We start from the raw sequence: 27985 nt of genomic DNA, 5'->3' as shown, positions 1-27985 counted from the left end.
TTGTTTTTGCTGCAGATGCGTTTGTTGCGTGCAAAAATAAGAAAAAAGGAGGAAAAAAACTAGAAATCAAGAAGATTAAATGTCTGCAGCTGAGGAACCGTTACTTAGACCACAAGCGTGTGCGTGAGAGAGCTCGAATTACAAGTAATAAAAAATGGTAAACTTAAAATTCGCACCTTATAAGGAAAGGAAGTAACTCTTTTTCCACCGAAAGCAAACATAACTTTTAGTAATCTCTCTTTTCAATCGCAATTCGCTGATAGCGCAATTTGGCCAATATTTTGAGTCATCCGCATACAAACACAAACAACTGGGTTCGGTCTTGCGTAAATACATAGTATATATATAAGTTTTTTGTGTCGGTGTGTGCGTTTGCCTGTGTGTGAGTCAGCAGAAACAAAAACAAAAGATGGCCACAACAGCTGAGTAGTTATTTTTTTATCATGATGGGGTTAACAAACCAAGCAGGCACCTGCTAAAGGTTAATTTGCATACACTTGCTGGCAATTAATTTAAAAGCATTAGAAGGCATGGAATCGGATATGAAATCATAGTTAAAAATACACTATATAGAATTTATTTTACAAACAAAATGAATCACACAAAAATAGCCATCACACAGCTGTCTCTTGTCTTTGGCTCTTTTATTTGGCTGTATTGTTGTATATGTAAAAACACCCACACGGCCAGCAAACACACACACTCCCACAAATGCACCCTCCACCCACCCCTCGCCTATAAAAAATTCACCAGACAGTTTCAGCCGGCGAATTAGAATTGGCAAGCAAAAAAAAAACAAAGCCCCGCTTAAATAAATACTGTGCAACAGAGAAAGCATATAACTGGCGTTTCTCACCTTTGTTTTATCAGTTGATTTGGCAGAGGACTGCAGTTTTTATTTCGTAGAACCGACGAGAAGACAAGTCACAAAACCGGCAAAGGCGAAAATAATAGCAAACTTGGCGTGGCTTTCAGTGTGACCACAACACGACAGCTGCAGAACGTCAACGCCTTTAACCCTATAATGCCTATCTCCATTTTAGTATTTTTATATATTTCTTTAACTAAAAAAAAACAAATTGGTCAATTTTAATAAATTTTTAATTTTCAATGCACGCATTAAAAGTATTTCGAGTCGTAACGCTAAGATTTCCAGCTATTTCTCGTTTCGATCGTATGTGATTCTGAGTAAATTCCCCGTGAAGGCAACTCCCTGATATTGTCGACCGCCGTCGTTATTTTTCAGGCGGGTAATTATCCGCCTTATGAAATTTCAGGTGGGATTTAATACTCATAAAACCCACGTCTTCCACCGGAAACTATAAAACATAATTATAAATAAAACTACTTTTCTTAAATTAAAAAAAAATTTTAAATTTAAGCAAGCATGCAATATTAACATGTTCAGTTGGTATATTTTGATTACCCCATCTGGTCACTCTCTAGAACACGTACTTCATTATTCTGAGAGAGCGCATCGGTTAAAACTTGGATCGGCTTGGATAACACGATGACCCCGCGCCCCAAGTGACTGAGCAGGTAGCCAAGTGACCCTGGATAACCGTGGGTAGTCCGCCGGCTCGCCTAATCCCCTAATCCCCCGATCCATGTCCCGTTTTTCAGGTTATGTTCGCTTGTGTACACTGCGAAGGGGAATCGAAGAAGCAACAGGAGCGGACTCCAAGCGAAAGGGACTGCTTGCTGGACCCTCCGACATGTTTGAGGTGCTGTGCCTCCTGCTAGGCAGGATTCTGCTGCTCCTGATCGGCAGCTACGAGCTGCTCTGGCGGCTGCGAGAGCGCCTGAATGCATTGTGGGTCAGCTGGTCATATGACCTTTGGCGCAGCCCAGCGGCACGTGAGCTCCACGAGCGGCGCGTGCTCGCCGATTGCCGCTCCCAGTTGACCAAGACGCCACAGCATCTGGTCCTGGTCATCTCGCCCGCGGACGCTGGTGTGGATGCGGTGCTCCTGCGGAGGATCTTCGACTTTGCCCTACTTGTGGGCATCAAGCATGTCAGTTTATACGACAGGCGGGAAAAAGACAAGGGCTATGTGGAGCTAGCTGAACTCTGTCGTTCGACCAGCGAGGAGAAAGGCAGATCCTTTGTATGGCCACCGAGTCCCAGCAATTCAGAGACTCTGCCCAAACTCAAGACAAATGGTTATGTGAACGGGGCCAATGGCTCACATTCCACTCAACTGCAGGTGAGCGGCGGGAACTGATAAGCGAACTGATTGTGGGTGTCCGGATAACGAATCGTTTAATACCCTTGCAAACAAATTTTTAGCTTATGTTTAACCATATACCATGTTTAAACTGTTAGTTTTAAAGTTCAGTTTCAATACAAAAACTCATTATGTTTCCCATGCCTAATAATATCTGATGTAATAAGATTAAGTTAAAACGAAATCAATCAACTATTCGCAAGGGTATCTCAACCGATTCCCGGAACTAATCGTCGTTGCCTTATCAAGTTTTAATTGAGTTTTTGGCTTTTCCGTCTTGCAGCTACATCAAATCAGCCCCTCCGATGGCCATGCTCTAATCGCCGACGTCTGCCGAGAGCTCTACCAAGGTAGGGAGACGCCAATGGTGCAAGATCTTCTCAAGCAGAAGCGCGAGGCGCTTACAGAAAAGATCACCGGCATGCTAAATCAGCGACTCGGTTTCGAAGCCCCGGAACCAGAGTTGGGCATGGTATTCTCCAGGCAGACGTGCACGTATGGTCTGCTGCCCTGGCATGTGCGCTTCACAGAGTTCCACACGCATCCCAGTGGCCGCCGCTTCGACGTGGAAACGTTCGCCAACATCCTGTGCAAGTACTCGCGATGCGAACAACGGTGGGGCACGTAGACACGCCGCCATTAGTGGAAAACGAAACCCTTATATTAACTAGTTACCTTAACTTTATGTAAATTATCGCCAGGAATTCCTTTAGCTCGTAAGAATAAACCACAAAAGTGTATTGTTCGTAATGAAGTGTATTCGGGGCAGGGTTTTCAGTTTTAAGATCAATTTGCATAAATATGTACAGCTGCGCTTAAGTTATATCCACTCAATGAATAGGTTTTGATAACCATGATTACATTTAATACCAGATTCTTCCTTAGGCTTAAGCGCAACTAAATGATTATAAGTAAGTGGGCAGACTTATACGCTATGGTTAGAAGTATTGTATTTTTTATTTCTCGTTAAATCCGACTACTCCCTTTCAGGTTCAGCGTGGCGTTTGGACAGCAGATTGACATCGGTCAAGTACTTGTTCTTGTCGATGTTATGAGGACCCGGACCTGTGGGCATCCGTTCGTGGAGGACATGGAAGGAGTTGCGCAGATCCTCGAGGGACTCGGCCAGGCCCTTCTTGATATTGGCGAACTCGCTGGACATCAGTGAAAGCTTGCCCAATAGGAAGTTGAGGTTCTCGTCCATGTCGATCATGTGCTTCTTGGTCTCCTCCACTCGGCTGCCGAGTCCCATCATCGTGGCCAGGGTGCTGTTGATGTAGCCATCGGATGCGGACTGAATCACTCCGAGCATCTCACTGCTCTGGCTGATCTCGCCGGCCATGATCTCGATGCGGTGCCACACCTGGTTCAGCTCCGTCTCCAGCAGCCCACTGATGTTCTTGTTCGCCTCCTGTTGGGTGCTCACCACCGTTCCGTCCAGCAGTGTGAAGCGCTCCTTCAGCAGCTCACTCAGCTTAGCCGTCTCCTCCTCCAGCAGCTTGCCCACCCGCTGCACCACATTCAGCGTGCCGAACTCCACCTTGCGCTGTGTGTCCAGCACCACCTCCGAGTTGGTCATCATGATGTTGTTGAACTTGCCCAGGGCTTCCAGTCCTTCGTTCAGCTTGGCATTGCTCTCATTTGCCGAAGCGAGGAATTCATTGAGAGCGCCCAAGTCCGTTGAAAGCTTGCGAACGTCCGCTTGGATGTTGGCCTCCGTCTGCTGCAGTCGCTCCGTGGTCTCCGTCAAGGCTTTGTTGGAAAATAAATTTGAATAAAAATGAAATTTTAGTAGTGCTTAATTGAAGGAACACGAAATTATTAATGGGAATTATAAGGTTACATAATTATCTGTATTTTGTTAAGTTAATTCCTCTATTTATGTTTAAATATTTACTTACCCGATTTCTGTGCAGTTGAGGACTCGCTCTTCAGTTGAGCCAAGGCATTCAGTGTCTCGTTGTTCAGCTCCTGGATGTAGGCCTTATCCTTATCGTTAAGGCCAACTGGAGCAGCAGGCCGCTGGACAGTCTCGCTGATATTAGCCACTTTTCCACTGAGCGAGTCCAGACGCTCCAGGAGTTGAGCTTCAAACTCATTATTCTTGGGAGGAGCGGCAGTGGTGACGCTGGCAGCGTGTTCCTGCAACTTGGCCTCGATCTGGGCCAGCAACTCGGGTCCCTTGGGAAGACTCTCGAAATTCTGCTGCGTTTGCACGACTGCCTTTTGGCTGCTTTCCTTCAGCGAGGCCACACTAGCCGACAGCTTCTGAATCTCCTCCAACAATTGGGTGTTGAGGCGCTTCTGCTCCTCCAGGAATTCCTTGGGTATGGCTGGGGCGGGGGGCGTGGTTGGAGGAGCTAATAGGTTGGCACTAACTGGTGGTCTCTTGAAGCACTCGTCGTTCTCCCTCATCCACTTGAACATGTGCTCCGTGGCCTGGTTGAATCGATCCGATTGCGTGTTGTACTTCTCCTCTTGCTAAAGTTCAGAATAAAAGTAATATTTCTATTTATATTTCTCATCGTTTAGATTATAATTTCTTCAAGTTGGATATCCATTTTCATTTGAAATTCTTAACTAATTGAATACATTTTTTAACCTACTCCAGACTCACCGTAATTAGCATGGTCTCTATTTGGCTGACCCTCTCGTCCAGTCGCCCGAAACTGCCATTGATGGGCTCCAGGCTCTTCTGGCCCTTTTGCAGGGTTTGGAGAGCCTTCTTCAGCAGTTCGCCCAAGGCCCTTTCCCTGTGCTCGTGTCGCTCCAACTTATTGTCCAGCTGGTTGTAGGAGTAGATCAGGGACTGGATGGTTCCCCGCAGCTCCTCGTTGCTGCAAAGAGTCGGGAGAAAAGGAGAGCTCTTAAAATTAGCCTCGCTCTAGGCCATTAATCATCGGAGTCGGGGTGCAGATGCAGATGCAGAATAGATGGGACCACCACCGACCATCAGGGCGTCTATAAATATTGAGGGACGCGATCGCGATCGTGGATCGTGGATATGGAATATGGGATAAGTGGTGAGTGGGAGGGATCTCAGGGTCAGGAACCCTATTCCCCGATTCCGAAAGCTGTTTGTGTGTGAAAGGCATTGATGCTGATGGATAGGGCATAGACATTTGGAGGGGAACATAGAACACATGCTACCATCCCCTCTGCAACACCATTTGCATGAAGTGTGCAGTAAAAACAGGGCCCGTCCCGTCCAAAGTCCGAAAATAAACAAACAAACAACATCTTGGCTTCCCTTTGAAGGCATTAGTCATTAGTGGATGTGGATGAGGCTGTGCATGGACTGCATCCATACTCCATTGCGATGGTCCCAGGCGCCGACAACTTCTTTTAATTCTGAAGTCTTGCACATTTCGCTAAAAACTCCCAGAGGAGGGATCTCTAGAATGGTATTATTTATATTGGGAACCACTCCGGAGCCAAGTGCGAACGAATGTGTGACATGTGTCAGAACCATAAAAAAGGGAGAGCTAGAAACTGAGGTTCCTCTGAATAGAGGAATAGAGTTTGGAGGCGGGGATTCCGAAAGTTTGAGCATCCAATTACCGCCCCCCTTCTATAAGATACTATCTCAAAGATATTGTTTTCGAGTGCACTCCACTCAAAGTGGTTTAATTGGGCTTTTTAGGCTTAAAAATCTAAATGGTTTTGGTTCTTATAATGAAACTTTTCTAATAACTTTTAATATGAATTGTGGAAGACAGAAATGAAAATTAATGGCAACACGGTCCTATGGACCGTGTTTTAAATTTCTTTATAAATTGAATAAGCATTGATAAACAGCAATTATATTTCAGATGGTTTTTAAAACTATTTGATATTTTTTTTTATACAGGAAAAGATAACTTAAAAAGAGCATTAAATCCTCATATTTTTAAAATAAATTGATCAATCCCATTTACTTACGAGACGGGTCCCGCAGCAATCGTTTGCCATTGTGCGATTGCAATTAGAGCTAGGAATACTAATTGAAATGTTCGACTTCCTCCTTCCATGGTTTAAATAGTGCGTTCCGTCCGATCCGATCCGATCTATAATTGGGATGCAAATCCACTGCGTGACCTAAGGAGAAACGAACGGGAAAAAGTATTATAAATTGCAATGGCGGCGATCATCCATCGATTGCTAATTTCGAGGTAAACATTTCCTTGCGAATTACATCTCAAAATGTTTATCGCAAATAACTATAGTGTATAAACAAATATGGGAAAATTTATGAACGATATTTATGGGGGTGCAAACAAGTAATAAAGAATTGCCACCGATTTGCAACTGAAACAACTGCAAACAAAGCGAATTGGTTCCTTGTCCGTTTTGTGCGGATAGACCTCGATGAATGTGTATAGTATGTATATAGAGGGGCATATAATCGGCGATATTGTTCTTGCGGCGATAAACAAATGACGCAAAAATATCCATCGGACTGCATGTGCCAGATTCTCCTTCAAAAGGGAGAGGAAGTGATGCATTGAGGAAATTGGGTCAGAAACAAGCGAGTTAAATTTACGAGCGCAAAAATAACGGCACCATCAATGAGTAATAAACGCCTCAAGATAGACTGAATATATTCGCAGTGATAAGGACGCTGGTTTGGGTTAAAGGTTGATAAATTACGAGCCGTATATAAAAAGCAGTGATCTCTGTATTGATTTTAAAATTTGATGTGCTAGTAATGTACTTACTTGTCTAGGAAACTTATTAAGTAATAAATACTTTCACACACTTGGATCACTTTGTTTTAAAATCGGAGCACTTACGTCCTCACAGCTCGAGTTTTCAACACCGAATGATGCTGGATCGGCCGACTATTCCAGAGTAGATTCCGTGATCCTCTATTGTCTCTCTGCTCTCCGTTTTCTCAGCTGGTGGCGATCGACGCATTGCATATGTTTTTAATAAATGTCATTAAAATCGCGAGATGGTAAGCTCCCCGCATCGGGGTGGCAACAAATTAAAATTCAATTTATTCTAATACAAAAGCATTAAGTGAAATGCAAACAAATGATAGGGGTGACGATCTTCAGTTCCTTTTGCGGCAAAATCAAGACAATTAAAAAGCAAGCGTACCATATCGATTGATTGAGATGCTTCACACTTCCAAAATAATTTCATTTATGCTGGCATAAAATCTTAAAGAGCATCCATTCAACTACTGATCAATTAATTACACTTTATTTTTAAATATCCAGAACAATTATGTAACTTTCTTCATAACCAAAACATAAAATAATGCATGTTATTAAGAATACTGAAGAAAAAAAGTTAACGTTGCATGATTTTAGAGTTCGTAAATTTTTTTGAATTAAATATCCCAATTTGAATTTCTTGTTTGGCGGCAATTCATGGACAACAAACATTCACTTGGAATAATATTCAGATTTCGTTGTGAATAGCATTTCAGCTGGAGCCGAAGAAGAAGATGCGTAAACAACAAAACTTGCCGGAAAGAAAAAATAAATTAATCCGATTTTTTGAGCAAGATGCCAACCTTAATAGCTTTGGATGCATCGCTATCAATGCTTCGTCCTGTTCCAGGACGAAACGAGCACACCTACCAATCGCTGGCCATTAAAGGCATTCAGCACCTGCTGGACAACCTCACAGCTGCCGGAAAACTGGAGCACCTTGGTCTGCTTGCGTACACAACTACGGCGGAACTGAAGGTGGACTTCACCCGGGACTACGACCAAATCCGGCAGGCTGTCAAGAAAGTAGAGCCGATGGACAAGGCTTGTCTAATGAGCATGTTGAAAGCGGTGGTGTCCATAATGTCGCCGTGGGGCAACCAAAATATACTGCAGGTGGTAGTCTTTACAGATTGTGGCCTCGGTTTTGGGAACACTTCAATCACGGGTTTCCTGGAGGCCTATACCGGCAAGGAATCAGAACCGGAGTTTAGTTTTCTGAAAACCCTTGCCAACATCAACCTAAACTTTATTTGTTTGGGACTGCATGGAGATCACTACTTCACCAGGGGATTGACGGTTTACCAGCAGCTACTAGACAAGGTCTCCCTAAAGGGTAAGGTTTTAAACGTGCAGAATACCAAGTATACTAAAAGTATAATCTCCCTTTTAGGCCAACTCTTCATGACCAAACCGGCTAAGACTGCCGAAACAGTCGAAGGAAATCCCAATCCCAACCCTAATCCCAGCCACAAAAGCGAGTTGGGACGCACTACGGTTTTCGAGCTAATCGAGCGGTTGTGTGAGACCAGCTACAAATCCTCGGAGGTGATCCTAAAATGTGGCAGCTACTTCCGCATGGAGGCGCCCGTTTTACTTTGGCCACCCACGTCACCGTATGAGCAAAAATCACTGGTTTTCGGCAGGGAACCCACCGTCCGACATTTGGACCAGAAAATTGAGGTGTGTGGCTTTCTTGCCCTATCCGACATCGGTTCGCCGGCCACTCTAAGTCGTCACTGGGTGCTGCCAAAAGTGGAGCGGGAAAAGAGTGGAGGAAGCCGGAGATCCGGAAGTTTACCGGCAGCGGCCAAGCCACCAAAACTCAATCTGGACGCCAGCAATCCTAACTATGAGCTGGAGAAATTGGAATCCGACATAAAAGACTTTTACGCCAAGGATCCAAAGGACACTGAAGAGAGTGGTGATGATGATGTTACCATTGTTCTAAAACCCGGTCCCCAGACGGAGCAGCAAAAGGAAAACCTTTGTGTGCTCCTTCACAGTGCCCTCAAAATGGAGAACATGGCAGCTTTGGTAAAAGTAGGCGAGAAGTGGTACGGATTCATATATGCATTCACAGATGGCAAAAAGAAATCAAACCTAATGTTGAACATACTTCCGCCTGGCACAAATGTTATACCCTGGGTGGGAGATCTGGAGTTGCTGGGTTTCCCCGAGGACTTGGCGCCAGGAGAGACGGCGAGTTTTCCGGTCCGTGCCGATCGGAGATCCTACTCCCAGAGCAGTGTTGTGTGGATTCGACAGGCCAGCCTTCAGTCAGACGTACAGAAGGTATTGCGGCATGCCAAGAAGATGCCCGACAAGACGCAGCATTTCTACAAGGAGCTAAATCGGATTCGGAGAGCTGCTTTGGCCCTGGGGTTCGTAGAGTTGCTGGAGGCATTGGCAATGTTGCTAGAAAAGGAATGCGCACATCTCAGCCTCAATGGAGCCAGCAGCGAGTGCACCCTGCAGTTGCAGCATGCGGCAACGGAATTGCGCAAGACCTCGAACAGAGATATTAAGTCCACGATTATTCCGCTGCAGAAAGTGGGAGCTTCCGATGCTGGTAGCACAGCTGCCACGGCTCCTGCCCCTGCATATCTGTATTAAAATAAATTTTGTGTCTTTATGTAAACAAAAATTTGTTTCTATTTCGAATCAGAAGCTGAACAATAATAAAATAAAGTTTTATTTTTTAAATAGGTATGCCATTGGAGTCAGAAACTTGAATTTTATTTAATTCTCAATTTAAGATATAACTGAAATCGTAGAGCCGCATATTTTTGAGTTTTGCAGCACTTAACAACTTGCCTATCGTTATCGAAGAAAGAACTTATTTGTTTTGATTAAAACAAAACTAAAAACAATGGGAAGTCCGGAGTTACCTTCAGATCCTGGCCAGGATATGTTTCCAACCCCGGCGGTTGACCATCCCCGTAATGGTGTGGAGAGCGAGGACGACGATGATTCAGATGCCTACGATGGCTACCAACCACTCGCCCTGGATGAAGATATTGACGGAGCAGCTCCCGAGGAGATTCCCATGGAGCCGGAGACACCTACTCAAGATAACGACGATGATGTTGATTTGATGACAGCGCCAGTTACTCACGGCGATCCCAATATGCCGGATATTGAGCCAGCGGATGTCGAGATCGAGCGTCAGGTTTGGAGTGAACCAAGACCAAGGGAATTGGAGATGGATCTCGATAGAACGCGGACAGATCAGGTAAAAGCTTATCAAATACCTATCTTATCTTTTAATACAGACCAAACAATTAAAATTTATATATCTTGGGTTCCAGATCCTCAAGGCCATGTCCACCATCACTTTGCCCAATATCCAGGTGCCGGATTGGGCGAAAGGAGTGCCCGAAGAGCGATGGAAGCATGAGCTCCTAGACCGAATAAACAACCGACACCATCCACCAGAATCTTCTTCCTCGTCCTCGGAGAACCCCCAGCATTCCAAGTCTAAAAAAGATTAGCGCGTATAATTGTGTATTTAGAAAAACGTTCTCCAATATATATATAATTTAGAATGATTCATAAATGACGAGGAAGGCGGAGATCCTAGAAGGCGGCCAACAATGCCTGGCCCGCCGAGTTTACCTTGCTGAAGTTCTCGCTTTGCGGGGTGTTGGTCAGCTCCCTCAGCTTGTCCATCACATAGTCTACGGAGACCACTTGGGCGACGGTCTCCTGGCCGCAAGGAGTGGTGGTCAGGTTACCGATGGCCTGCATGGAACGGTAACAGGCCTCCAGGTCGTTGGCCCACTTGAGCAGCTCTACCACACCGGAGGTGACCACGTGGCAGACCTCGGATTTGGCTACGCTCTGCGTTTGAGCGATTGTAAGGTTCAAGTAGAAGGTGGCCACGGCGATCTGCAGGTTGGCACTGCCCGCCTTGATGCCTCCGACCATGTCGATGATCTGCGGCAGATGCGATTCAACCTGCTGCCGTCCGGTTTTGTGGCTCAAACTATTGGCCAGGCATCGCACCACCATCAGCTGGTTGGCCGCCGATCCACTCAGCTGGGGGATCACGATCCCCAGGAAATTGTGGCTGTTGTTCAGGACACTGAAGATTGCCTCGTTCCTCACGGCCAGGCGGAGAATGTCTAACACTGGAAAGAGCATGGCCGCAGGCCACTTTAGCAGGATGATAAGAGCTTCGAGGGAGGTGAGGTCCAGCTCTGGAGTTTGCTCAGTCAGCTTGATAACAGCCAATAGGACTTCGTCCCCAACTTTGCCATCGGCAGTCGTAATCTTGCTATTAAACTCCCTGGAAAGAGAAAGGATTAGTGGGATTCGAAAGGAACAATTATACTGGTAGCTACTTCATTTTCTCCAGCACTTTCTTCGCATCGCATGTGTCGAAGGTGCGGTAGCTCTTCACGGGAAAGTGCTTTTCACCGGACCGCACAAAGTTCACATCAACCTGCGACTGGGCATTGCTGCTTGCGGTGGAGTAGCTGGAGGCGCCCGTGAAGGGATCCACATTACCACCGCTCCGCACGTTGGTGTTGCTCGAACCAGGAACATAACGAGAGCCGCCCGTAAAGGGATCCTGATAGCCAGTGGGCGCTTGCTCCATGGCCACGGGCGCACTATCCGAATTCTTGACGATAAAATTGGCCACCTGGTCAAGATAGGCTTGCGGCAGGTTGTGGCGATGAATGAAGGCCTGTGCCGCCTGCCAGGGATCTTCGCCGCGGTTGTAGGGCAACTTGATGGGCGGCTCCGTGTCGGAGATGTCCACATTAAACACGAAGTCGTACTCCTTGCCCTCGTGCAGTTTCTTGCCAGAGCTCGCCTGCGTGCCGCCGGAAGCTCCGGTCACCTCGCCAACCAGATTCCAATTGCCCAACTCCCAGCTGTAGCACTTTACCGAACCATCGGGGTGACGCACCATTTTGGTTTGCCCTTCGCGAGTGCCATTGGACAACAGAGCCTCTGGACCTGGAAGGCTAAGAAGCAAGCAAGGATGCTTTAAAAGTTAAAAAAGAAAATAATCAAATATCGTACTCTGTCTTCTTCACCCCTCCGATCTCCTCGTTCATCTGCGATTTCCTTGTGGCCACTGCCACGTCAAAGGCTTTGAGAACTCCCGCGCTGGCCTGACGAGCGGGATCCTGGCTGAATACCCTCACCACTCCATCGCTGCAACCGGTTACAATGTCGCCGTTCTTAAGGCAGGCCACGGACCACACCGAAATGGCCGGATGGGTAATGGGGGCACCCAGCTCGTCGCCAGTGATAACATTCCACATGCGCAGAGTGCTGTCCTCGCCGCAGGATACCACCACCTGGTCGCCCAGCGCCTGATTCCGGTCCATCGAATAGATATAGTTGGTGTGCCCGCTCAACTGGCGCACGCACTCACCATCCTCGTTCCAGAAGCGGAGAACGGCATCGTTGCCGCAGGAAAGCAGGGTGTTGGCCTCCAGCCCAATAAGACCACGAACACAATCCGTGTGTCCCTTGAGCAGGCGCAGCTTCTCGCCCTTAGCATTCCAGTAATAGATGTTCTTGTCGGCTCCGCCAGTCACGTATTTCTTCTGCTCTTTTAAGGTAGCCACTGCCCAGACGGCAGCCTCGTGTCCTTCTAGGGTAATGAAGGACACGACACCCGTCTCACTGATGGTCCACACTCGGGCGGTCTTGTCCCAACTGCCGCTAATAAGACTGCGCGGCTCCAATCCTTCCGCGACGGCACACACCGTGGAGCCATGACCCTTGAGGGTAAGCAGTGGTACAAAACCATCCTGCTTGTAAATGCAAATGGTGGCATCGTTGCTGGCCGTGCAGATCCACTGCTCCGATTCCAGGTAATAGATGTACGAAATGAAGTTCTTGTGGTCCTGCAGGGTCAAACTCTCCAAGTACTCGTTTCTAGGGAGGGTCGAAAGAGAAGGGCTTAGATAAAGTTAAGATCTCTAAGGCTGGTAAGCTCACCCCGCGGGTTTCCAGAGCTTTGTGCTCTTGTCTCGCGAACCGGATAGGATTACTTGACCACCTTCGGGAGCACTTCCACCTATCGCCACCGCCCGCACATCCATGCTGTGGCCCAGGAGCTCGCAGCTCAGCTTGTAGTTGTCCAAAGATGGCTCCATTTGCGGACTGGTTATCTAGTGTCCTTGTTATCCAAATTTTTGCTTTGTGCCGGTTGTCAGACAGCCGAAATTGCCATTCACTGCGAAAAAATCTGCACACTCAGATAGTGATGGCACACACTATTCGATTCCAGGTCAATAAACCTCTTCCGATAGTTTTTAGTCTAAAATATTTTAAAAACAATTAAAAGCAGTTTGGTAGCCAAATTTACATACTTTCGGTCTTTCTTGTTAAAAACATTTGCCAGTTAAAGATTATATGTACTATGGAAGATTCGCATTCAACTACAATAATATACCGATATTCAAGGCTACTATCGGACGTAATTTGGATCGGGACTGTCACCTTTATCCCTCAAAGTTTTGTTTTGCGCTGTTTACATTTTGTTAACTCTTGTCCGATTACGTTTGACTTTAAATAATGGGTGGAAAGAGTTACTACTGTGACTACTGTTGTTGTTTTATGAAAAACGACTTAAATGTAAGAAAACTGCACAACGATGGAATATCTCACACAATTGCAAAAACGAATTACATGAGGCGATTTGAAGGTAAAACTTCTCATTGTTAAAAATGGGTATATTTATTAGTATTGAAATCTTTAGATCCCAAAAAGATCCTGGCTGAAGAGCGCCAGAAAGTGCCATGTAAGCGATATTTTGGGGGATACTGCAAATTTGACCTGTTTTGCAAATATTGTCACTATAGTGCAAAGGAATTACAAGAACTGGAAAAATTGGGTATGATATTAGTTTACCTTTTTTAAGGACAAATTATATTTTTGTTCTATAACCTTTCAGTTATTGCTAAAAAGAAGTCTCGGAGGAGAAAGAAGGCAAATAAATGGCCCTGGAAAACCCATGTCCAACCGGGATTACCTCCTTCGTTGCAACCCATCAATTTGACTAGGCTCAAGCAAACCAATTTTGAGCTAAGCTGGGCATAGTAGCCAATATTGTATTAATAATGTACAATGTCAAGTATTCAAAATGCCAGCCACTTGCTCCATGACGCGCGCCACTCGCAGGTTTATCCGCAACATGCGAGCGTATTCGTAATGAAATGATTTCGGGGAATGCCCGCTTAAGTTTTCCTCGTCGGGGTCAGCCAGATGTGCCAGCAGGAAATAGCAAAGGTGTTCTGTAATGCGGCAAGATAACAAGAATTAAATCAACAGACAAACGTTTTTACAAAATTGTACAATCATGCATAATGATTCAGTTGAAGCCTTCTTTCTCAAAAAATAAATGAATTGAACTTATTAGATTAACATACCCAATTCCCCTTCGACGGCATAAAACAGGGGCGGATTGCCTCCCTTTGCCTCGGAGGCATTTATCACATTCAGTTTACGTCTCCGGTTCTTAAACTTGTGTTTGTTGGTTTCTAGTCTTTCGCAAGCACGATCATAGTACTTGGCAAAGGCCTTCTCATCTTTAATGTCGGCACTCGGGGTCTCCGTTGCTCTCCCATACACTGGTTCACCCAATTCCCGCTCGTCTATAATATCCAATATCGCCTCCGCAACCAAAAACTGATTATTACGCACGGCCAGGTGCAAAACTGTGTAACCGTCGTCGTTAGTCAGCAGTAGAAGGTTTAGATCGATGCGACGCATCAGCACCTTAATGGACTCAATACTTATATCATTTATCACCGCTAGGTGCAAAGCTGTATTTGAGTTCTCATAGAGGTGGTCTGTGTGGCAACCCATTCTCAAAATGATCGATACAATCTCCGTATCCGTGTCGTTGGTCAGAGCTAGTTGCAGGCAATCCTCGCCATCGATGGTGAGTAGTTCATTGATGTCGACCTTGGCGTGGTTGCACACAAAAGCCTGACGATGTACGCCGTAAACATCACCGCGCAGGATTTCATCATGGATGGGTCTAAAATGGCATTTGTAAATGATTCTTTGATGATCTCATTCGTCATGATATGTATATATTTTCAGTTACTTACAGCAATCCTTCCTCGGACATGATACGAGCCTTACTAAATTCTTGGGCCATCATGCGTATTATTCGCTCTGAACTGGTACCATTATTTATATAGTCTTCAACCCGATTAATTTCTTCCGAATATAAGGATATGTCTGAAAAACTCGAGTCTCTTCGATGAGGGGTTGCTTTTGATACACCATTTCCCCCTGAATTTCTCGAATCCTGCAGAGAACATATGTATAAGTAAATAATGCTTGCAAAACTTGCTGACTTTAGTCACGTAATGGAATTTTCTTAAAAGAACATTTGTAACAACAAACACTTAACAAATGACGAATGTTTTTCTTTTCTAATCTATAATGTGACTTACCGAAACATCATGTTTTTTCTTTTTGGCGACCACAGGTGTCAGCTGCTTCTCCTCCCGCTCCTGGCGTGCCATTTCAGCCGCAGATCTTTTGACCACCTGCGGCACACATGTATTTCGTTTTCTTCCGCGCTTTTTGACAACTTTCAGTGGTTGCTCAGGTGTTTCGAGGGCAGTGGAACTTGGACTGATCGATGTACCATTGATATAAACAGCAGATGATTCACTCTTGATGGCAGGTTTTTCCTCGGATTTCGGATTCCTTGCCTCTGGCTCCGGATCAGTTTGAGTGGAGGCGTCCACTTTTTGGGCCCCACAAGAGCACTGTTTACCTGAATGGGAGATAGCGACCTTATCGCTGTTATTACGCCCATTAATCGCGTCGATCACCCGTTGGGTGAGGGCTTTGTCGGGAATTCGCATTAGTAATTTGAAAATGTCCTCGTAGACGGGCTGGAAGGACTTGCGCTGAATGTAGGTTGTGGTGCCCAGTTGGGCGGGCATTGAAATCACTCGAAGTGATGCTGCTTGCTTGCCCAACGGAATATCCGATCCGCCAGCGACTGGCTGGTTGTGCTTCGATTTTGTTAATAGCACCTTCTTCATCGTCACTGATTTCAAATGAACTACTCGAGTTTACACAATCGATAAAAGATATGGAGACTTTGCTTGCGGCCGTTTTATGGGGGAAGTCTAAGATTAGATGGATCCAAAAGAAAATAAATTGGTTTTCCCCCAAGACACGCTGGATAACAGTGTTGCAAAGTGAAGGTTTAAGCGCTCAAAAATACTTTTTTTTTTAGAGATGTGCGATGGTTAGCTTTTATCTGCATGTAAGCCTCTCACGACTTAAACAAATTTTGTTTGATATAAATAATAAGGCCATTTGATCAAACTTTTATAAAAAAACAAAGCTAAGGCCGATTTGGAGACTTAACAAAACCTATTTATATATTTTTAATACAACATAATGTTAATAATGTTTATTCAGTAAGTTGATTATGTGTGTTACGTACCAGTTTTTTATTTTTATTGTTTTAATATTAAAATAATATTAAAATAAGAAGGTAAATTGATAAAACTTTTATCAAATAATATCAGCATAGCCCGATCAGGAATACTATCAAAACCCACATATACAACGTAAACATTTTTTACTCAATAAGTTATTATTATTTTTACGTACCAGTAATTTGTTTTATTTTAAATATTTAAATGTTAGTAAAATAAAAATGATATTTTATGCAAGAAAAATAAATAATTAGAAGCATTGGACTGACTAGCCAGTCCGACCCATCTTTAGATTAACTGAGCTTATCGATACCACACTCACGGTGAATGGCAAAAAGGGGCCAAAAGTGTTCTTGAGAAAAAAGATACGGTCTAAAATCAAGCGCCGGGATAAAACAGAAAAATTAGTTAATGCTTTAGAAAAGGAGAGCTCTTGCAACGGAGCTCCCTTTAATCTATTGACCGGCGGCAGGAAAAAACAACCAGCGTGGGCCATGGACTCGCGTAATCGGCGTAGTTTCTCTGGTGGCAGTGGAAATGAAGGGGGACGGGGAAATAACTACTACAGATCCAGGCCGGGATCTAGATATAGTCGATCTCGGTCGCGATCGCGGTATGTATAGTTTCCCATACGTGAAGCTATAATTGTATAAAAACATTTATTTGCAGGGAACGCAATCGCGGTTTCGGTGGCTTTAGGCATCGTAATTCTCGTTCGAGGAGTCGGGAACGCTCCCCCATGTTTAGACACGATCATCGTGGTGGTCGGGGTGGCGGTGGTGGGGGTGACCCCGATTTGTACCATAATATAATTAACGAAGACTACAGGGATGATCAGCGCAACTATAACTCACGAAACAACTTTGATAATCGTCAGTTCCGAAAAGAAGATAACTTTGATCGCCGGAATCGGGATAGAGATGGTGATAGTGATCGGGAGCTTAATGATTATGAGTACGAACAGCGCTGCCGAGATCACGATTCCAGGGAACAAAACTCCGTGGACAGGGAAAGGTTTCAGGAAAGGGGTCACAGCAGGGAACAAAATAGAACCTGGAATAGGAACTTCGGTCATGATGATCGAAGCAGAAGCAACGAGCGAAACACGTGAGTAGATGAAAGCAGATGCGTAATATATAAACCAGGATTCAATAAATTGATTTTTTAAATTTTGTTACTTATCCGTCGCAGACGCCCCCGAGATCATCGTTCGTACAACGGAAACAACAATATGCAAAACCAAAATCGAGAACGTGAACGGGACTGGGATCAAGATCGTGATCGCGACCGCAATCGAGACCGAGAAAGGCGGGCTTCCTCAGATTATGACAGTGATGAGGGTCATATGCGGAGGAATAAGTACCGAGGCACCACCGAAGCCCTCAACATAATTATTATCTTCGGTCTCACCAAGGAAATGACTAGGGCAGATGTAACCAAAAGCCAATAAGCCTTAAAAATCATCTTAATAATGCATTTATATTGTTTAGATTATGAGCGAGCTGATCAAGGTGAACATGGAGCCAGCCTGCATACGTATTATCCGGAAACATGGAACAGGTGGGTTACGAAATCACTAACTTTGTACTTACAGCGTAGACAGAGTAAGTTCAAAAACAAAAAAGAAAAAAGAGCGAGTGGCTATGCGCCAATGGAGACGAAATGAACCAATCAAATTTAACCGGCCACATATGAAACGCAAAAGAACACAATTTCCTACAAAAATGTTACAAACCTATCGAAACATTCAACATTTTTTGACGAAAACATTTTGTATCTGCTTCTATCCGAAAATTTAGATTCATCACGCGGTATAGCGTTTGTCGAGTTTAACACCGTTGAGGAGGCGAAGCAATGGATGGATATTACACAGGTATCAGCGCAATCAACCAGAAACCCTTTCAACCTTCCAACATCAGCAGCCAAGGCTCTTCTTTTAGCAATTATAAAGTTATGTGCTTCTTCACTTTGGTTTCCTTTTTCCAACCGAGAAGTTTGCTTATTACCCAATCTGAAATGAAAAATTTCCTAGAAACATGGAAACTAAAGGAGAAACCATTATTTTATTGTTGTTTTCTAAAAAAGGGCCACGAGGATATCGCCAGCAGCTAAAACTTCGCGTTACGAAACACAGAAGCAATCCGGTGACTGTGTAGAGTGTGAAAAAAATTAATTCCTTTGGCAGATTACTAATCTAAAACCTTTCTTTTTCCTATTTCCATGTCTGGTGCTCCAGGGCGTACTCAAACTGAACGACCAACGGGTGTCGATGCAGTATAGTCACAAGCGAATCCAAGATTGGAATTGCAACAAGGTGAGCCCATATAAAATAACAGCATTATCAAAGATTATAAACTAACTACGCTGCTTTCAGTGTGGAGTCTGCAACTTTAAGTTTAGATTTTACTGCTTCGTGTGCAAAACATCTCGGGAAGACAGCGAAACCACATTTTCCTCTGGAAGTGAGGGCGTGGATGAAGTCAGCAGCATTCTCACCAAAAGTATACAAACCACTCTCTTTCCATCTCGGTCGGTTTAAAAACGCACAGACAACTGACCGCCACGATCTTTCCACTACTTCCCTATTCCATGCAGAAATCATGTTGCGCAACCTGGACGCCCTAACAAACGAGGAGAGTGTGCTCACGGCTCTCCAGCAGCACATTCCGGATCTGACCAAGACGGTCAGCAAGGTGCTAATCAGTCGGGACACCTTAACCCAGGCATCGCGAGGCATCTGCTACCTGCACTTCGACACGCTCATCGACTCCATGAATGTGCATAATGCGTTGACAGCGCTGGATCCTCCGCTTACATTAGATGACAGACCTGGTATATTGCCGCCTTTAGTTTTCCAACCTAATTAATAACAAATTTGGTATATATGCAGTTGCCGTTACATATTGCAATGACATGGAGGATCGCCAAGCTGCGCCCAAAGATCCGAAAGCTGCAGCAATCAAAGCCAACGAATCGAGCAATCCAAGCGGAGACATTTCCGCTGTGCCGCCTTCGGGATTAGGCGGAAACTACACGCTGGCCGATGTTCCTCGTCTCGCTGAATATAGTGCCTCCCTGTACGCTTCGAATCCCGCGGAGCACGCTCATTACGTCCAGTACTATACCGACTACTACACGGCAGATATCAACAAGAAGAACAGTGATCCCAATTTGACGGAGGCCAACTCTGGAGCAGCGGTTGCCTTGTCGGCAATCCAGCGCAAGCAGAAGAAGATGAACAGCATCGAGACCACGATCACGGCGGCGGCCACTGCAGCTGCACAGGCGGCGGCGGAGGTAAAGGCCACGCTGGCAGCTCAGGGAGTCACTGCGCCCAGGGGAAATGATGGAAAGACCTACCGTAAGTGCTGAAGATGTGACTCTGAATTTCACTACATTCATTTACTCCATTACCGTTTAGCCACTCCCGATGTAACCCAGTACCAGTACGATGAGACCTCTGGTTATTATTACGATCGCACCACGGGACTCTACTACGATGCTCACTCACAGTATTACTACAACAATGAAACGGGTGCATATCTCTACTGGGATCAACGGAGGAGCACCTACGTGCTGGCCACCCCCGCCTCCACTCAGGCAGCCCTCCAGGAAGTGCTGGCGGAGGCCGAGCAGAAGGAGGAGGATGCCAAAAAGGCCAAGGATAAGGAGAAGGAAAAAGAGGGCGGTAACAAGCACGACAAGGTTAAGGTGGCCAAGAAGATCGTCAAAGACATGGAGAAGTGGGCCAAGCAGCTCAACCAGAAAAAGGACTACACTACTGTGGCCACACCGCAACCGATATTGGCAAACGAAGGTCCGAGCACATCGCGGGGCAATCAGGGAGGATACGCCGATGTGGGATTCTCGATTCTCGAAAAAAAGGAACGCGGCAAGCTGAACGACTACGTGCCGCAGGCGGGTCCAATAAACAAGCTTGTAAATGCGTACGGCGGAGCATCAGACTCCGAGGAGGATAGTGCTCAAAATGTCCAGAACTCGGGAGCTTCAACTGGAGGTGGAGGCGCCAATGAGTCGGACTACGTAGACTTCCAGAAGCTGACCTGCCTGCTCTGCAAGCGTGCCTTCCAATCGCTGGATATCCTTCAGAAACATTTGAAGATGTCCACTCTGCACAAAGAAAACCTTGCCAAGTTGAACCAAAGTACTGGCGGAGGAGCTGCCGTTGATGAGGGACTGTCGTGAGTAGAATTAAATAATTAAATTAGTAAATAATTATTTAAGTTTTTGATGTTCCCGCAGTTATCGTGATCGTGCCAAGGAGCGCCGGCTGAAGTACGGGGAGAGTGATCCTCCTCCCCCCAATCGCAGCCGTGAGCGATTCGAGCAGGAAATAAAGACTTTACAAACGCGACAGAAGGACTCATCTGCGGCCGCACCAGCCATGCCTATAAGTTCTAGCAACGTGGGCAGTCGCCTCCTGCAAAAGATGGGCTGGTCGGAGGGTCAGGGATTGGGAAGGAAGAACCAGGGACGCACCCAGATCATAGAGGTAAACAAAAGAGATTTTAAAGTAGCTTAAAATTAACTTCAATAACTTTTTCTCCAGGCTGATGGGCGCTCCAACAATGTGGGACTGGGCAACAAATCGGGACATATGATACCAGGCAACGATTACAAATCCTACATCAAGAAAATGATGAAGCAACGTTATGAGAACGCCTGAGAATATGCGTTTCTCTTAGACCCGCTTTCACATGTTTCCTGTAAAATTAAAAGGAGCCATTTCAATTTAATACTTAAGCTCTTACTTTTTTTTTTTTTTTTTTTTTTTTTTTTTTTTTTTTTTTTTTTTTTTTTTTTTTTTTTTTTTTTTTTTTTTTTTTTTTTTTTTTTTTTTTTTTTAAAAAAAAATTTATTTTTTTTTTTTCCCAAAAAAATTTTTTTGGAAAACCCCTACAACAACATTATGATGTACGAATTCTTTCAAGCATTTTCTTTTCCTAGTCTAAGCCTTGCACCTTACATGCTCCTTTTCCTGCAGAAAAAATGAGATAGCGGTATTTTAGAATAAATTGTTTTGGTTATGATTAAGCGTATTCATATCCTCATTTGAATGTACAAAAATAAATTATAATAATGTCGAATAGTTTAAATAGCTAGTGGCGCCTTGCATTGCTAGCGAATAATCGATTGCCGATAACTTTTATGAAGCGGTTGGTGATGCCATAGCAACAAAACTGGATTTGTCATCATCCGGCAACATTGGTGTTTTGGGTAAACGCAAAGAAGGCCGAGATTTTTCCTGTTCGTGTTTTTCTACTTTTTTTGTGCCCAGACAAATAGATTTATTTGTTTCTGTCTTAATGGACAGGCTTTCAAGCTAGGAACAAGTTTTACAAGCTCTCGTATCCTGTTAGAAACCCGGTGAACAAGTAAGATGTGTAGTTTAACGCGGTGCAACTAAATGGCAAAGGGCCAAAAACGCATACAGAACAGACTGAATATAATTACCATCGATTCGCATTAGATACGCGTAGAATGGATTCTCGATATGGTCGCAGCTTCTCGGGAGGCAACGGAAATGGGAATGATTCGGGCTACAGACGTTATACTCGTTCCCGTTCCCGATCCAGGTAAGAAGAACGCGTCTTAACATATGTTCAGTGTTTAAATTGATTTTTTTTCTAATGTTTTAGAGACCGCAGTCGGGATCGCAGCGACTATAGACGTCGCAATTCGCGTTCGCGGAGTAGGGAGAGATCCTCGCACTATAGACACGATCGCAGTCCAGATCGCGACCTCTACAGAGATTTGATCAACGAGGACTACGATGATCAGGGATCCTATAGCTCACGTCAAAATTCCGATCATTACAATCATCGCGGAGACGACAATTACGATCGTCGAGATCCTGATAGCCACAATCGCAGAGAGCATGATAACTACAATAACCATGACCGTCGTGATCAGAATAACTATGACAAACGCAATCAGGATAGATATAATAGTGATAATCGCTATAAGAATTATGAACGGAAGTCAAAGGATCGGAATTACGACGACTTTGATAGAGGATCTGAACGCAATAGGTATGAAATTAAAATAATAATATTATTAATATTTTTCAAAAGATGTTTACCTTCTGAGCTAACAATGAGATCACCTTAGTTAGAATAATCTGAGTTTCCAATGAATTAAAAAAAATGCTTGATTTCCGCACGCAAACGTTTCGTATACAAATTTACATATTGCTACATTGTACACAAAAGTTCGAATGAATGCATACAAATTGCCAATGAATTTTTCATGTCTTCTTTTCTAAATTCAAGTACATTTAAATATTGTTTGAATGAACGATTAATGCCATTCGGTCAAGTCTTATAAAAATGCTAATTATATTTAACAATTTAAATAAAGTATTACGTATTTTAAGAATAACTAATCAATTGATTTTTAGCCGCAGTGGTGATCATCGGCAGTTCAACAATGGTCACAGTAAAGATCGCGAAAGGGATCGTGAGCGTGAAAGGCAATATTCCTCGGATGAGGACAGCGACACGGTCAATGAATTTAAGCAGAAGGGCCCTTATCATAGTGGCAACAACGTGGAGCCGCTAAACAACATTATCCTATTTGGTCTAAAGAAGCACGTCACGGAGGCAGATGTAATATTAACAACAATATAAAAAACAAAATTAGAGAAATAATCCCCTAATCCTCACAGATCATGGGCGAGCTGATAAAAGTCGACATGGAACCCAGTTCCATTCGCGTGATGAGGAAACAGCCTACAGGTGGGTTACATTTTCGTGTTTTACTTTCGATTTTCAATGAAAAAAGCATAGCGTGAGTATTGTGTGCCCAGCAAAATGTTCGGAAGAGGATTTACAAAAAAATTCAGTTATACTTGGCTTACGACATCAGCAACAAAATTCCACAAAAATATATATGTATATTCATAGAAAAATACAAACTGAAACCAATCAATCCCCAAAAATGTTACAATGATATTAAAACAACCAACAACATTTTTTGACAAAATCATTTTCGTATCTGCTTCTATCTAAAATTTAGGTGCCTCACGCTGTTTTGCATTTGTCGAGTTTAAAACCGTTGAGGAGGCGAGACATTGGATGGATTTGACACAGGTATCACAACAAAGAACAAGAAACTTGACTATTCTTGAATCAGCCAAAAGGGAAATCGAAATGGATGCAAAACCGGAAAACTTGGCATCAACTGCACTTTAATCCCAGCCTTGAGTTCAGTTCCTTTATCTGTAGTGTCCTAAATCGGTTGTCCTGCTCTTTTGATCTAAATTTCACAGTGCTAACAGGGGCAACTGAACTCAAAGCCAGAATATCTCGCAAAGGAGAACCGCCTGCATCTGCGATACCTGCGCGTTGCCCAAAAAAAACACAGAAGCAACCTGGTGACTGTGTAGTCTGTGAAAGTTTTTATTAGTTTTTGAGGAATTGCAGTCACTGATTCGTCTTTCTTCTCTGCTATTCCCTCTCTCCTTAAAGGGCGTGCTACAACTGGGCGACCATCGTGCATCCATGCAGTATAGCCACACTCGCATTTCGGATTGGACCTGTGTTAAGGTAAGGATATACATAATACAATAAATCAAAAGTTATTCAATTATATTTTTTTACTTTGCAGTGTGGTGCCAGTAACTTTAAGAGGCGTTTCCAGTGCTTTGTGTGCAGCTCCTCGCGGGCGGAGAGCGAGAATGCTCTGTCCGGAGCCGGCGAGGGCGTCGACGAGATCAGCCGCATCCTTACAAAAAGTATACCCACCATGAGCCATATCTTTCCATGCCGTTTTACCCAGTTAATCAGCTAAATACCCCACTAACCACACGCAACCCGCTTTCCTAATGCAGAGATCATGCTTCGCGGCTTGGACGCGTTGACAAACGAGGAGGGCGTGCTCACTGCCCTCCAGCAGCACCTGCCCGACTTGGCCAAAACAGTTAGCAAGGTGCTGATCAGCCGCGACGCTCTCACCCAGGCATCTAGGGGCATCTGTTACCTCAATTTCGACACTCTCATCGATTCGATGAACGTGTACAACGGGTTGACGGCGCTGGATCCGCCGCTAACTCTAGATGATAAAACTGGTAATTGAAAGCCTTTTCAACCACCATTTATTATATTTAACTCTAATAAGAATCCCTTTCTTGCAGTTATCATTTCCTACTGCGTCGACTCGGAGAATCGTCAAATGTTTACAGCCGATTCCAATGCATCTAGATCTGCAAGTATTCAGGGTGCTGCGATGCCACCTTCCGCTGTGACCGGTTACACCCTGGCGGATGTACCACGTCTCGCCGAGTACAGTGCTTCCGTTTACGCCTCAAATCCTGTGGAGCATGCCCACTACGTCCAGTACTATACGGATTACTACACGACTGAAATAGGCAAAAACAGCGGGGACCCGACCGTTACTGAGGCAAACTCCGGAGCAGCAGTGGCCCTATCGGCCATGATGCGCAAGCAGAGGAAGACAAGTCAAATGGAGACTGTGAGCTCTGTGGCGGAGGCGAAGGCTGCCTTTCTTGCTCGTGGAGCCAGTGCGCCGAGGGGAAACGATGGAAAGAAATACGGTAAGCGGACACATTTAAGTTTCCCTTTAGTAAATAATAATAATAAATTTATTTGCAGCCACTCCGGATGTGTCCAAGTATCAGTACGATGAGACCTCCGGGTACTACTATGACCATATAACGGGTCTCTACTACGATGCCCACTCGCAGTACTACTACAACAACGAGACGGGGGCATATCTCTACTGGGATCAGCGGAGGAGCACCTATGTGCTGGCCACACCCGCCTCCACTCAGGCAGCACTGCAGGAAGTACTGGCCGAGGCCGAGAAGAAGGAGGAGGAGGCCAAAAAGGCCAAGGAAAAGGAGAAGGAAAAAGAAGAAGCTGGCAAGCCTGATAAAGTCAAGGTTGCCAAGAAGATTGTAAAGGACATGGAGAAGTGGGCCAAACACTTAAACCAGAGGAAAGACTACACAGCGGTGGCCACTCCGCAGCCCATCCTTTCGGGAAATGAAGCACCGACCACATCGCGTGGAGCTCAAGGAGCTTATGCTGATGTTGGCTTTTCCATTCTTGAGAAAAAGGAGCGTGGCAAGCTCAATGACTATGTGCCACAGGCAGGACCACCAGTGATAAACAAGCTCGTCAATGCCTACGGAGGAGCATCCGATTCAGAAGATGACAACGCTGCCGCTGCTGCATCCCAGAAACCAGTGGAATCGGGTGGTGATGAATCGGACTATGTGGACCTACAGAAGCTAACCTGTCTGCTTTGCAAGCGTGCCTTCCAATCGCTGGATATCTTGCAGAAGCACTTAAAGATGTCCAATCTGCACAAGGAGAATCTGGCCAAGCTAAAGCAAAATTCTGCACCGGCCGCCCTTGATGAGGGACTATCGTGAGTGGATATAATTTATTAAAAATTTAAATTTGTTATTGAATTAATGTTCCTCCCACAGTTATCGTGACCGTGCCAAGGAGCGCAGACTGAAGTACGGCGAGAGTGATCCTCCTCCGCCAAATCGAAGCAGGGAGCGCTTCGAACAAGAAATAAAGACTTTGCAGACACGGCAGAAGGGTTCCACTGCGTCTGCTCCAGCCATGCCAATCAGTTCAAGCAACGTGGGCAGTCGTCTAATGCAGAAAATGGGCTGGTCGGAAGGTCAGGGATTGGGCAGGAAGAACCAGGGACGCACCCAGATCATAGAGGTAAAGCCCTTTAGTAAATTCTGTTAAGAAATACTTAAAAACATGTTTGCTTCTCAGGCTGATGGGAGAACAAACAATGTGGGACTGGGCAACAAGGCTGGTAGCATGCAGCCTGGAAACGACTACAAATCCTACATTAAGAAGATGATGAAGCAGCGCTATGAGAACGCCTGAGAAACCCTTTGGACATTTACGATATAATTCCGCTTAAATATAGAGGCATTTAGGCATTTGTTACCTCAAAAACACATCCACCACCTTACTGCGCTCATTTAGTATAACTTTTCAAGTTAACATGTAAATAGTTTACGATTAAAGTTTCAAATTATATTTGAATTGAACTTTGAACATACTGATAATTGCACTGTAAATATTACTAAATCTCGTCCATGTAGCCGTGTTCGTAGGCGTGACGCACAGTCTTAAAGATCTCCAAGTTCGCCTCATCGCCAGCAATTTCCATGGACAACTTATGGAAGTCCGAACCATGCATATCCGTATCGAAGAGGTGGGACAATCTGGCGCAATCCTTTTCATTGCCCAGCAACCAGGGCAAGAAGTGCATGCAAACCAATGCCCCGTAGAAAGCGAAGCGCTTGAAATGGGCATTGAAACGCTCAAAGCTGTATTCATTCAGCAGTTCATTTACCCGATCATCGCTTAGCTCATCAGGGTTGCGGCGCAGCACCAGTTCCAGCGTATTAATCATATGTGTGTGGTACTTCTTTAGGAGATCCGCATAAATCTCATCTCTTCCTTCCGATGGAGTGTTCATGTACATAAAGAAACTAAGGTCGATGGCCGTGGTACTGAATCGCAGCTCTTGAAAATCTATTGCTTTGATGCCATCTACCTTGTCATCGTCTCCATAGTGGAAAAGCACATTGTTCCGGTTGTAATCACCGTGCAGGAATGTGGCAAAGTGGTTATCTGGCTGATCGTCAGCCCTGGAAGCGGTGCGAATCCACTCCAGGAGCTGCGTTGGGTTCTCAAAGTACTTCTCTCGGAGTCGCTCAATGGCATCACCAAATCCAGCATCTGAATCCTTGAGCAACTGCTCCTTCTGTCGGTCGTAGAACTCGTAGAATCGATCGAAGGCCACGCGATAGAGGACATCAAAGATGGCCTTTCCCGAACTGGAAACAAAGGGCATGTCCACTATGCCGGCTCGCAAGCGATTATAAACCTGCGGCTGCAGTATCTTTGTGGCATAACCAAGGGCATGGAACGGACCCACCAGGCCCACCATGGCCTCAAGCTGATCCCGGCGAAGAGTGAGCCTGGGACCCAATTGGTATCCATCTCCTTTCAAGTGTTTTAAGGCTAGTACGGATTCGCGACTGTTGCCAAGGCCTAAAGTATTTAAAGATTAGTCAAGAAGTGATATAATTTTACGTTTTCCCTGACCCACCTTCAACCTGACCGAACTTGGCAAAGTAACATTTTGGCACCCAGTTTGTTACCAGATCCACCTCCAGGTGACTTATCCTTAGGACATTTTCATAGGCAGGAAGGATCTCAGCATAGGCGAAAATTTCATTGGCAAACTGGATGTACGAATTGCTATTTTCCCGAAATTCCTCTGTGCCCTTCATGAACTTGATCAGAATCACCTCGGTTTTAACGCGATCTTCAATTATCAGATCCAATTTCAGGGTGTACAAAGCGGACATGAAGCCATCCAGTCCAGTAGAGCACTCCACTTTGTGCGAGTCCAGCGAAGCACGAGGACCAAAGTCCTTGAATATTTTGAACACCAGGTGGCGTTCAATGAAGTCAAGTTGCTGCTGTTGCGTTGACATTTTTACTGTTTTAAAAGTAATCAAGCAAGATCAGGGTAATATATATGACTCCTAATCAATTCCCACGTAAGCCCTACTTCAATAAAA

General features: G+C 44.9%; 10 protein-coding genes across 13 annotated transcripts; 6 read left to right on the top strand and 4 right to left on the bottom strand.

Annotated features, from left to right (window-relative positions):
- The first annotated feature begins 1422 nt into the window (after positions 1 to 1422).
- On the top strand, positions 1423 to 2978 carry LOC108101317 (dehydrodolichyl diphosphate synthase complex subunit NUS1). Of its 2 annotated transcripts, none has more exons than XM_017205621.1 (3): positions 1423 to 1539; positions 1624 to 2207; positions 2512 to 2978. In XM_017205621.1, exons 2-3 carry the CDS (start codon positions 1716 to 1718, stop codon positions 2854 to 2856), a joined length of 837 nt encoding a protein of 278 aa, XP_017061110.1. In that variant the 5' UTR covers positions 1423 to 1539; positions 1624 to 1715; the 3' UTR covers positions 2857 to 2978. The 2 variants fall into 2 exon arrangements, with proteins under 2 accessions (XP_017061110.1, XP_017061109.1); XM_017205620.1 differs by having other exon boundaries at positions 1428 to 1563.
- On the bottom strand, positions 2967 to 7042 carry LOC108101316. The gene is made up of 5 exons (XM_017205619.2): positions 6926 to 7042; positions 6150 to 6305; positions 4846 to 5065; positions 4130 to 4709; positions 2967 to 3980 (listed from the first exon to the last, which is right to left on the bottom strand). Exons 2-5 carry the CDS (start codon positions 6236 to 6238, stop codon positions 3205 to 3207), a joined length of 1665 nt encoding a protein of 554 aa, XP_017061108.1. The 5' UTR covers positions 6239 to 6305; positions 6926 to 7042; the 3' UTR covers positions 2967 to 3204.
- Positions 7043 to 7651: 609 nt separating this feature from the next.
- Positions 7652 to 9569, top strand: LOC108101301 (integrator complex subunit 14). The gene is made up of 2 exons (XM_017205602.2): positions 7652 to 8264; positions 8322 to 9569. The coding sequence occupies exons 1-2, from the start codon at positions 7724 to 7726 to the stop codon at positions 9542 to 9544; spliced, it is 1764 nt and encodes a 587-aa protein (XP_017061091.2). The 5' UTR covers positions 7652 to 7723; the 3' UTR covers positions 9545 to 9569.
- Positions 9570 to 9740: 171 nt separating this feature from the next.
- LOC108101303 lies at positions 9741 to 10487 on the top strand. The gene is made up of 2 exons (XM_017205604.2): positions 9741 to 10163; positions 10240 to 10487. Exons 1-2 carry the CDS (start codon positions 9801 to 9803, stop codon positions 10420 to 10422), a joined length of 546 nt encoding a protein of 181 aa, XP_017061093.1. The 5' UTR covers positions 9741 to 9800; the 3' UTR covers positions 10423 to 10487.
- Positions 10419 to 13149, bottom strand: LOC108101299 (phospholipase A-2-activating protein). Its single transcript, XM_017205601.2, has 4 exons — positions 12893 to 13149; positions 11963 to 12829; positions 11275 to 11904; positions 10419 to 11219 (listed from the first exon to the last, which is right to left on the bottom strand). Exons 1-4 carry the CDS (start codon positions 13048 to 13050, stop codon positions 10508 to 10510), a joined length of 2367 nt encoding a protein of 788 aa, XP_017061090.2. The 5' UTR covers positions 13051 to 13149; the 3' UTR covers positions 10419 to 10507.
- Positions 13150 to 13247: 98 nt separating this feature from the next.
- LOC108101304 (zinc finger matrin-type protein 5) lies at positions 13248 to 14311 on the top strand. The gene is made up of 3 exons (XM_017205606.2): positions 13248 to 13601; positions 13656 to 13790; positions 13851 to 14311. Exons 1-3 carry the CDS (start codon positions 13472 to 13474, stop codon positions 13994 to 13996), a joined length of 411 nt encoding a protein of 136 aa, XP_017061095.1. The 5' UTR covers positions 13248 to 13471; the 3' UTR covers positions 13997 to 14311.
- Positions 13983 to 16130, bottom strand: LOC108101302. The gene is made up of 4 exons (XM_017205603.2): positions 15364 to 16130; positions 15013 to 15215; positions 14326 to 14939; positions 13983 to 14190 (listed from the first exon to the last, which is right to left on the bottom strand). Exons 1-4 carry the CDS (start codon positions 15964 to 15966, stop codon positions 14027 to 14029), a joined length of 1584 nt encoding a protein of 527 aa, XP_017061092.2. The 5' UTR covers positions 15967 to 16130; the 3' UTR covers positions 13983 to 14026.
- A 558-nt stretch (positions 16131 to 16688) lies between these two features.
- LOC108101290 (RNA-binding protein 5-A) lies at positions 16689 to 21128 on the top strand. Its single transcript, XM_017205590.2, has 12 exons — positions 16689 to 16984; positions 17041 to 17478; positions 17563 to 17803; positions 17862 to 17931; positions 18171 to 18244; positions 18608 to 18685; positions 18746 to 18872; positions 18967 to 19203; positions 19262 to 19732; positions 19793 to 20573; positions 20635 to 20884; positions 20942 to 21128. Exons 1-12 carry the CDS (start codon positions 16866 to 16868, stop codon positions 21056 to 21058), a joined length of 3003 nt encoding a protein of 1000 aa, XP_017061079.1. The 5' UTR covers positions 16689 to 16865; the 3' UTR covers positions 21059 to 21128.
- Positions 21129 to 21593: 465 nt separating this feature from the next.
- On the top strand, positions 21594 to 26448 carry LOC108101291 (RNA-binding protein 5-B). 3 transcript variants are annotated; one of them, XM_017205592.2, is made up of 13 exons: positions 21595 to 21767; positions 21863 to 21968; positions 22032 to 22424; positions 22793 to 23000; positions 23060 to 23129; positions 23410 to 23483; positions 23862 to 23939; positions 24001 to 24127; positions 24224 to 24460; positions 24527 to 24946; positions 25005 to 25785; positions 25847 to 26096; positions 26154 to 26448. In XM_017205592.2, exons 2-13 carry the CDS (start codon positions 21874 to 21876, stop codon positions 26268 to 26270), a joined length of 2850 nt encoding a protein of 949 aa, XP_017061081.1. In that variant the 5' UTR covers positions 21595 to 21767; positions 21863 to 21873; the 3' UTR covers positions 26271 to 26448. The 3 variants fall into 3 exon arrangements, with proteins under 3 accessions (XP_017061083.2, XP_017061081.1, XP_017061082.1); XM_017205593.2 differs by lacking the exons at positions 21595 to 21767; positions 21863 to 21968; positions 22032 to 22424; positions 22793 to 23000; positions 23410 to 23483 and having other exon boundaries at positions 23067 to 23129; XM_017205594.2 differs by lacking the exons at positions 23410 to 23483; positions 24224 to 24460; positions 24527 to 24946; ... (1 more) ...; positions 25847 to 26096; positions 26154 to 26448 and having other exon boundaries at positions 21594 to 21968; positions 24001 to 24114.
- On the bottom strand, positions 26409 to 27975 carry LOC108101293. The gene is made up of 2 exons (XM_017205595.2): positions 27508 to 27975; positions 26409 to 27449 (listed from the first exon to the last, which is right to left on the bottom strand). The coding sequence occupies exons 1-2, from the start codon at positions 27896 to 27898 to the stop codon at positions 26473 to 26475; spliced, it is 1368 nt and encodes a 455-aa protein (XP_017061084.2). The 5' UTR covers positions 27899 to 27975; the 3' UTR covers positions 26409 to 26472.
- Positions 27976 to 27985: the final 10 nt, after the last annotated feature.

The sequence above is a fragment of the Drosophila ficusphila genome, unplaced genomic scaffold (assembly GCF_018152265.1).
Source record: "Drosophila ficusphila isolate 14025-0441.05 unplaced genomic scaffold, ASM1815226v1 contig_412, whole genome shotgun sequence".
In the NCBI taxonomy this organism is placed as follows: domain Eukaryota; kingdom Metazoa; phylum Arthropoda; class Insecta; order Diptera; family Drosophilidae; genus Drosophila; species Drosophila ficusphila.
The sequence above is the reverse complement of the archived record's forward strand: the minus strand, read 5'-3'. Positions and strand labels throughout refer to the sequence as shown.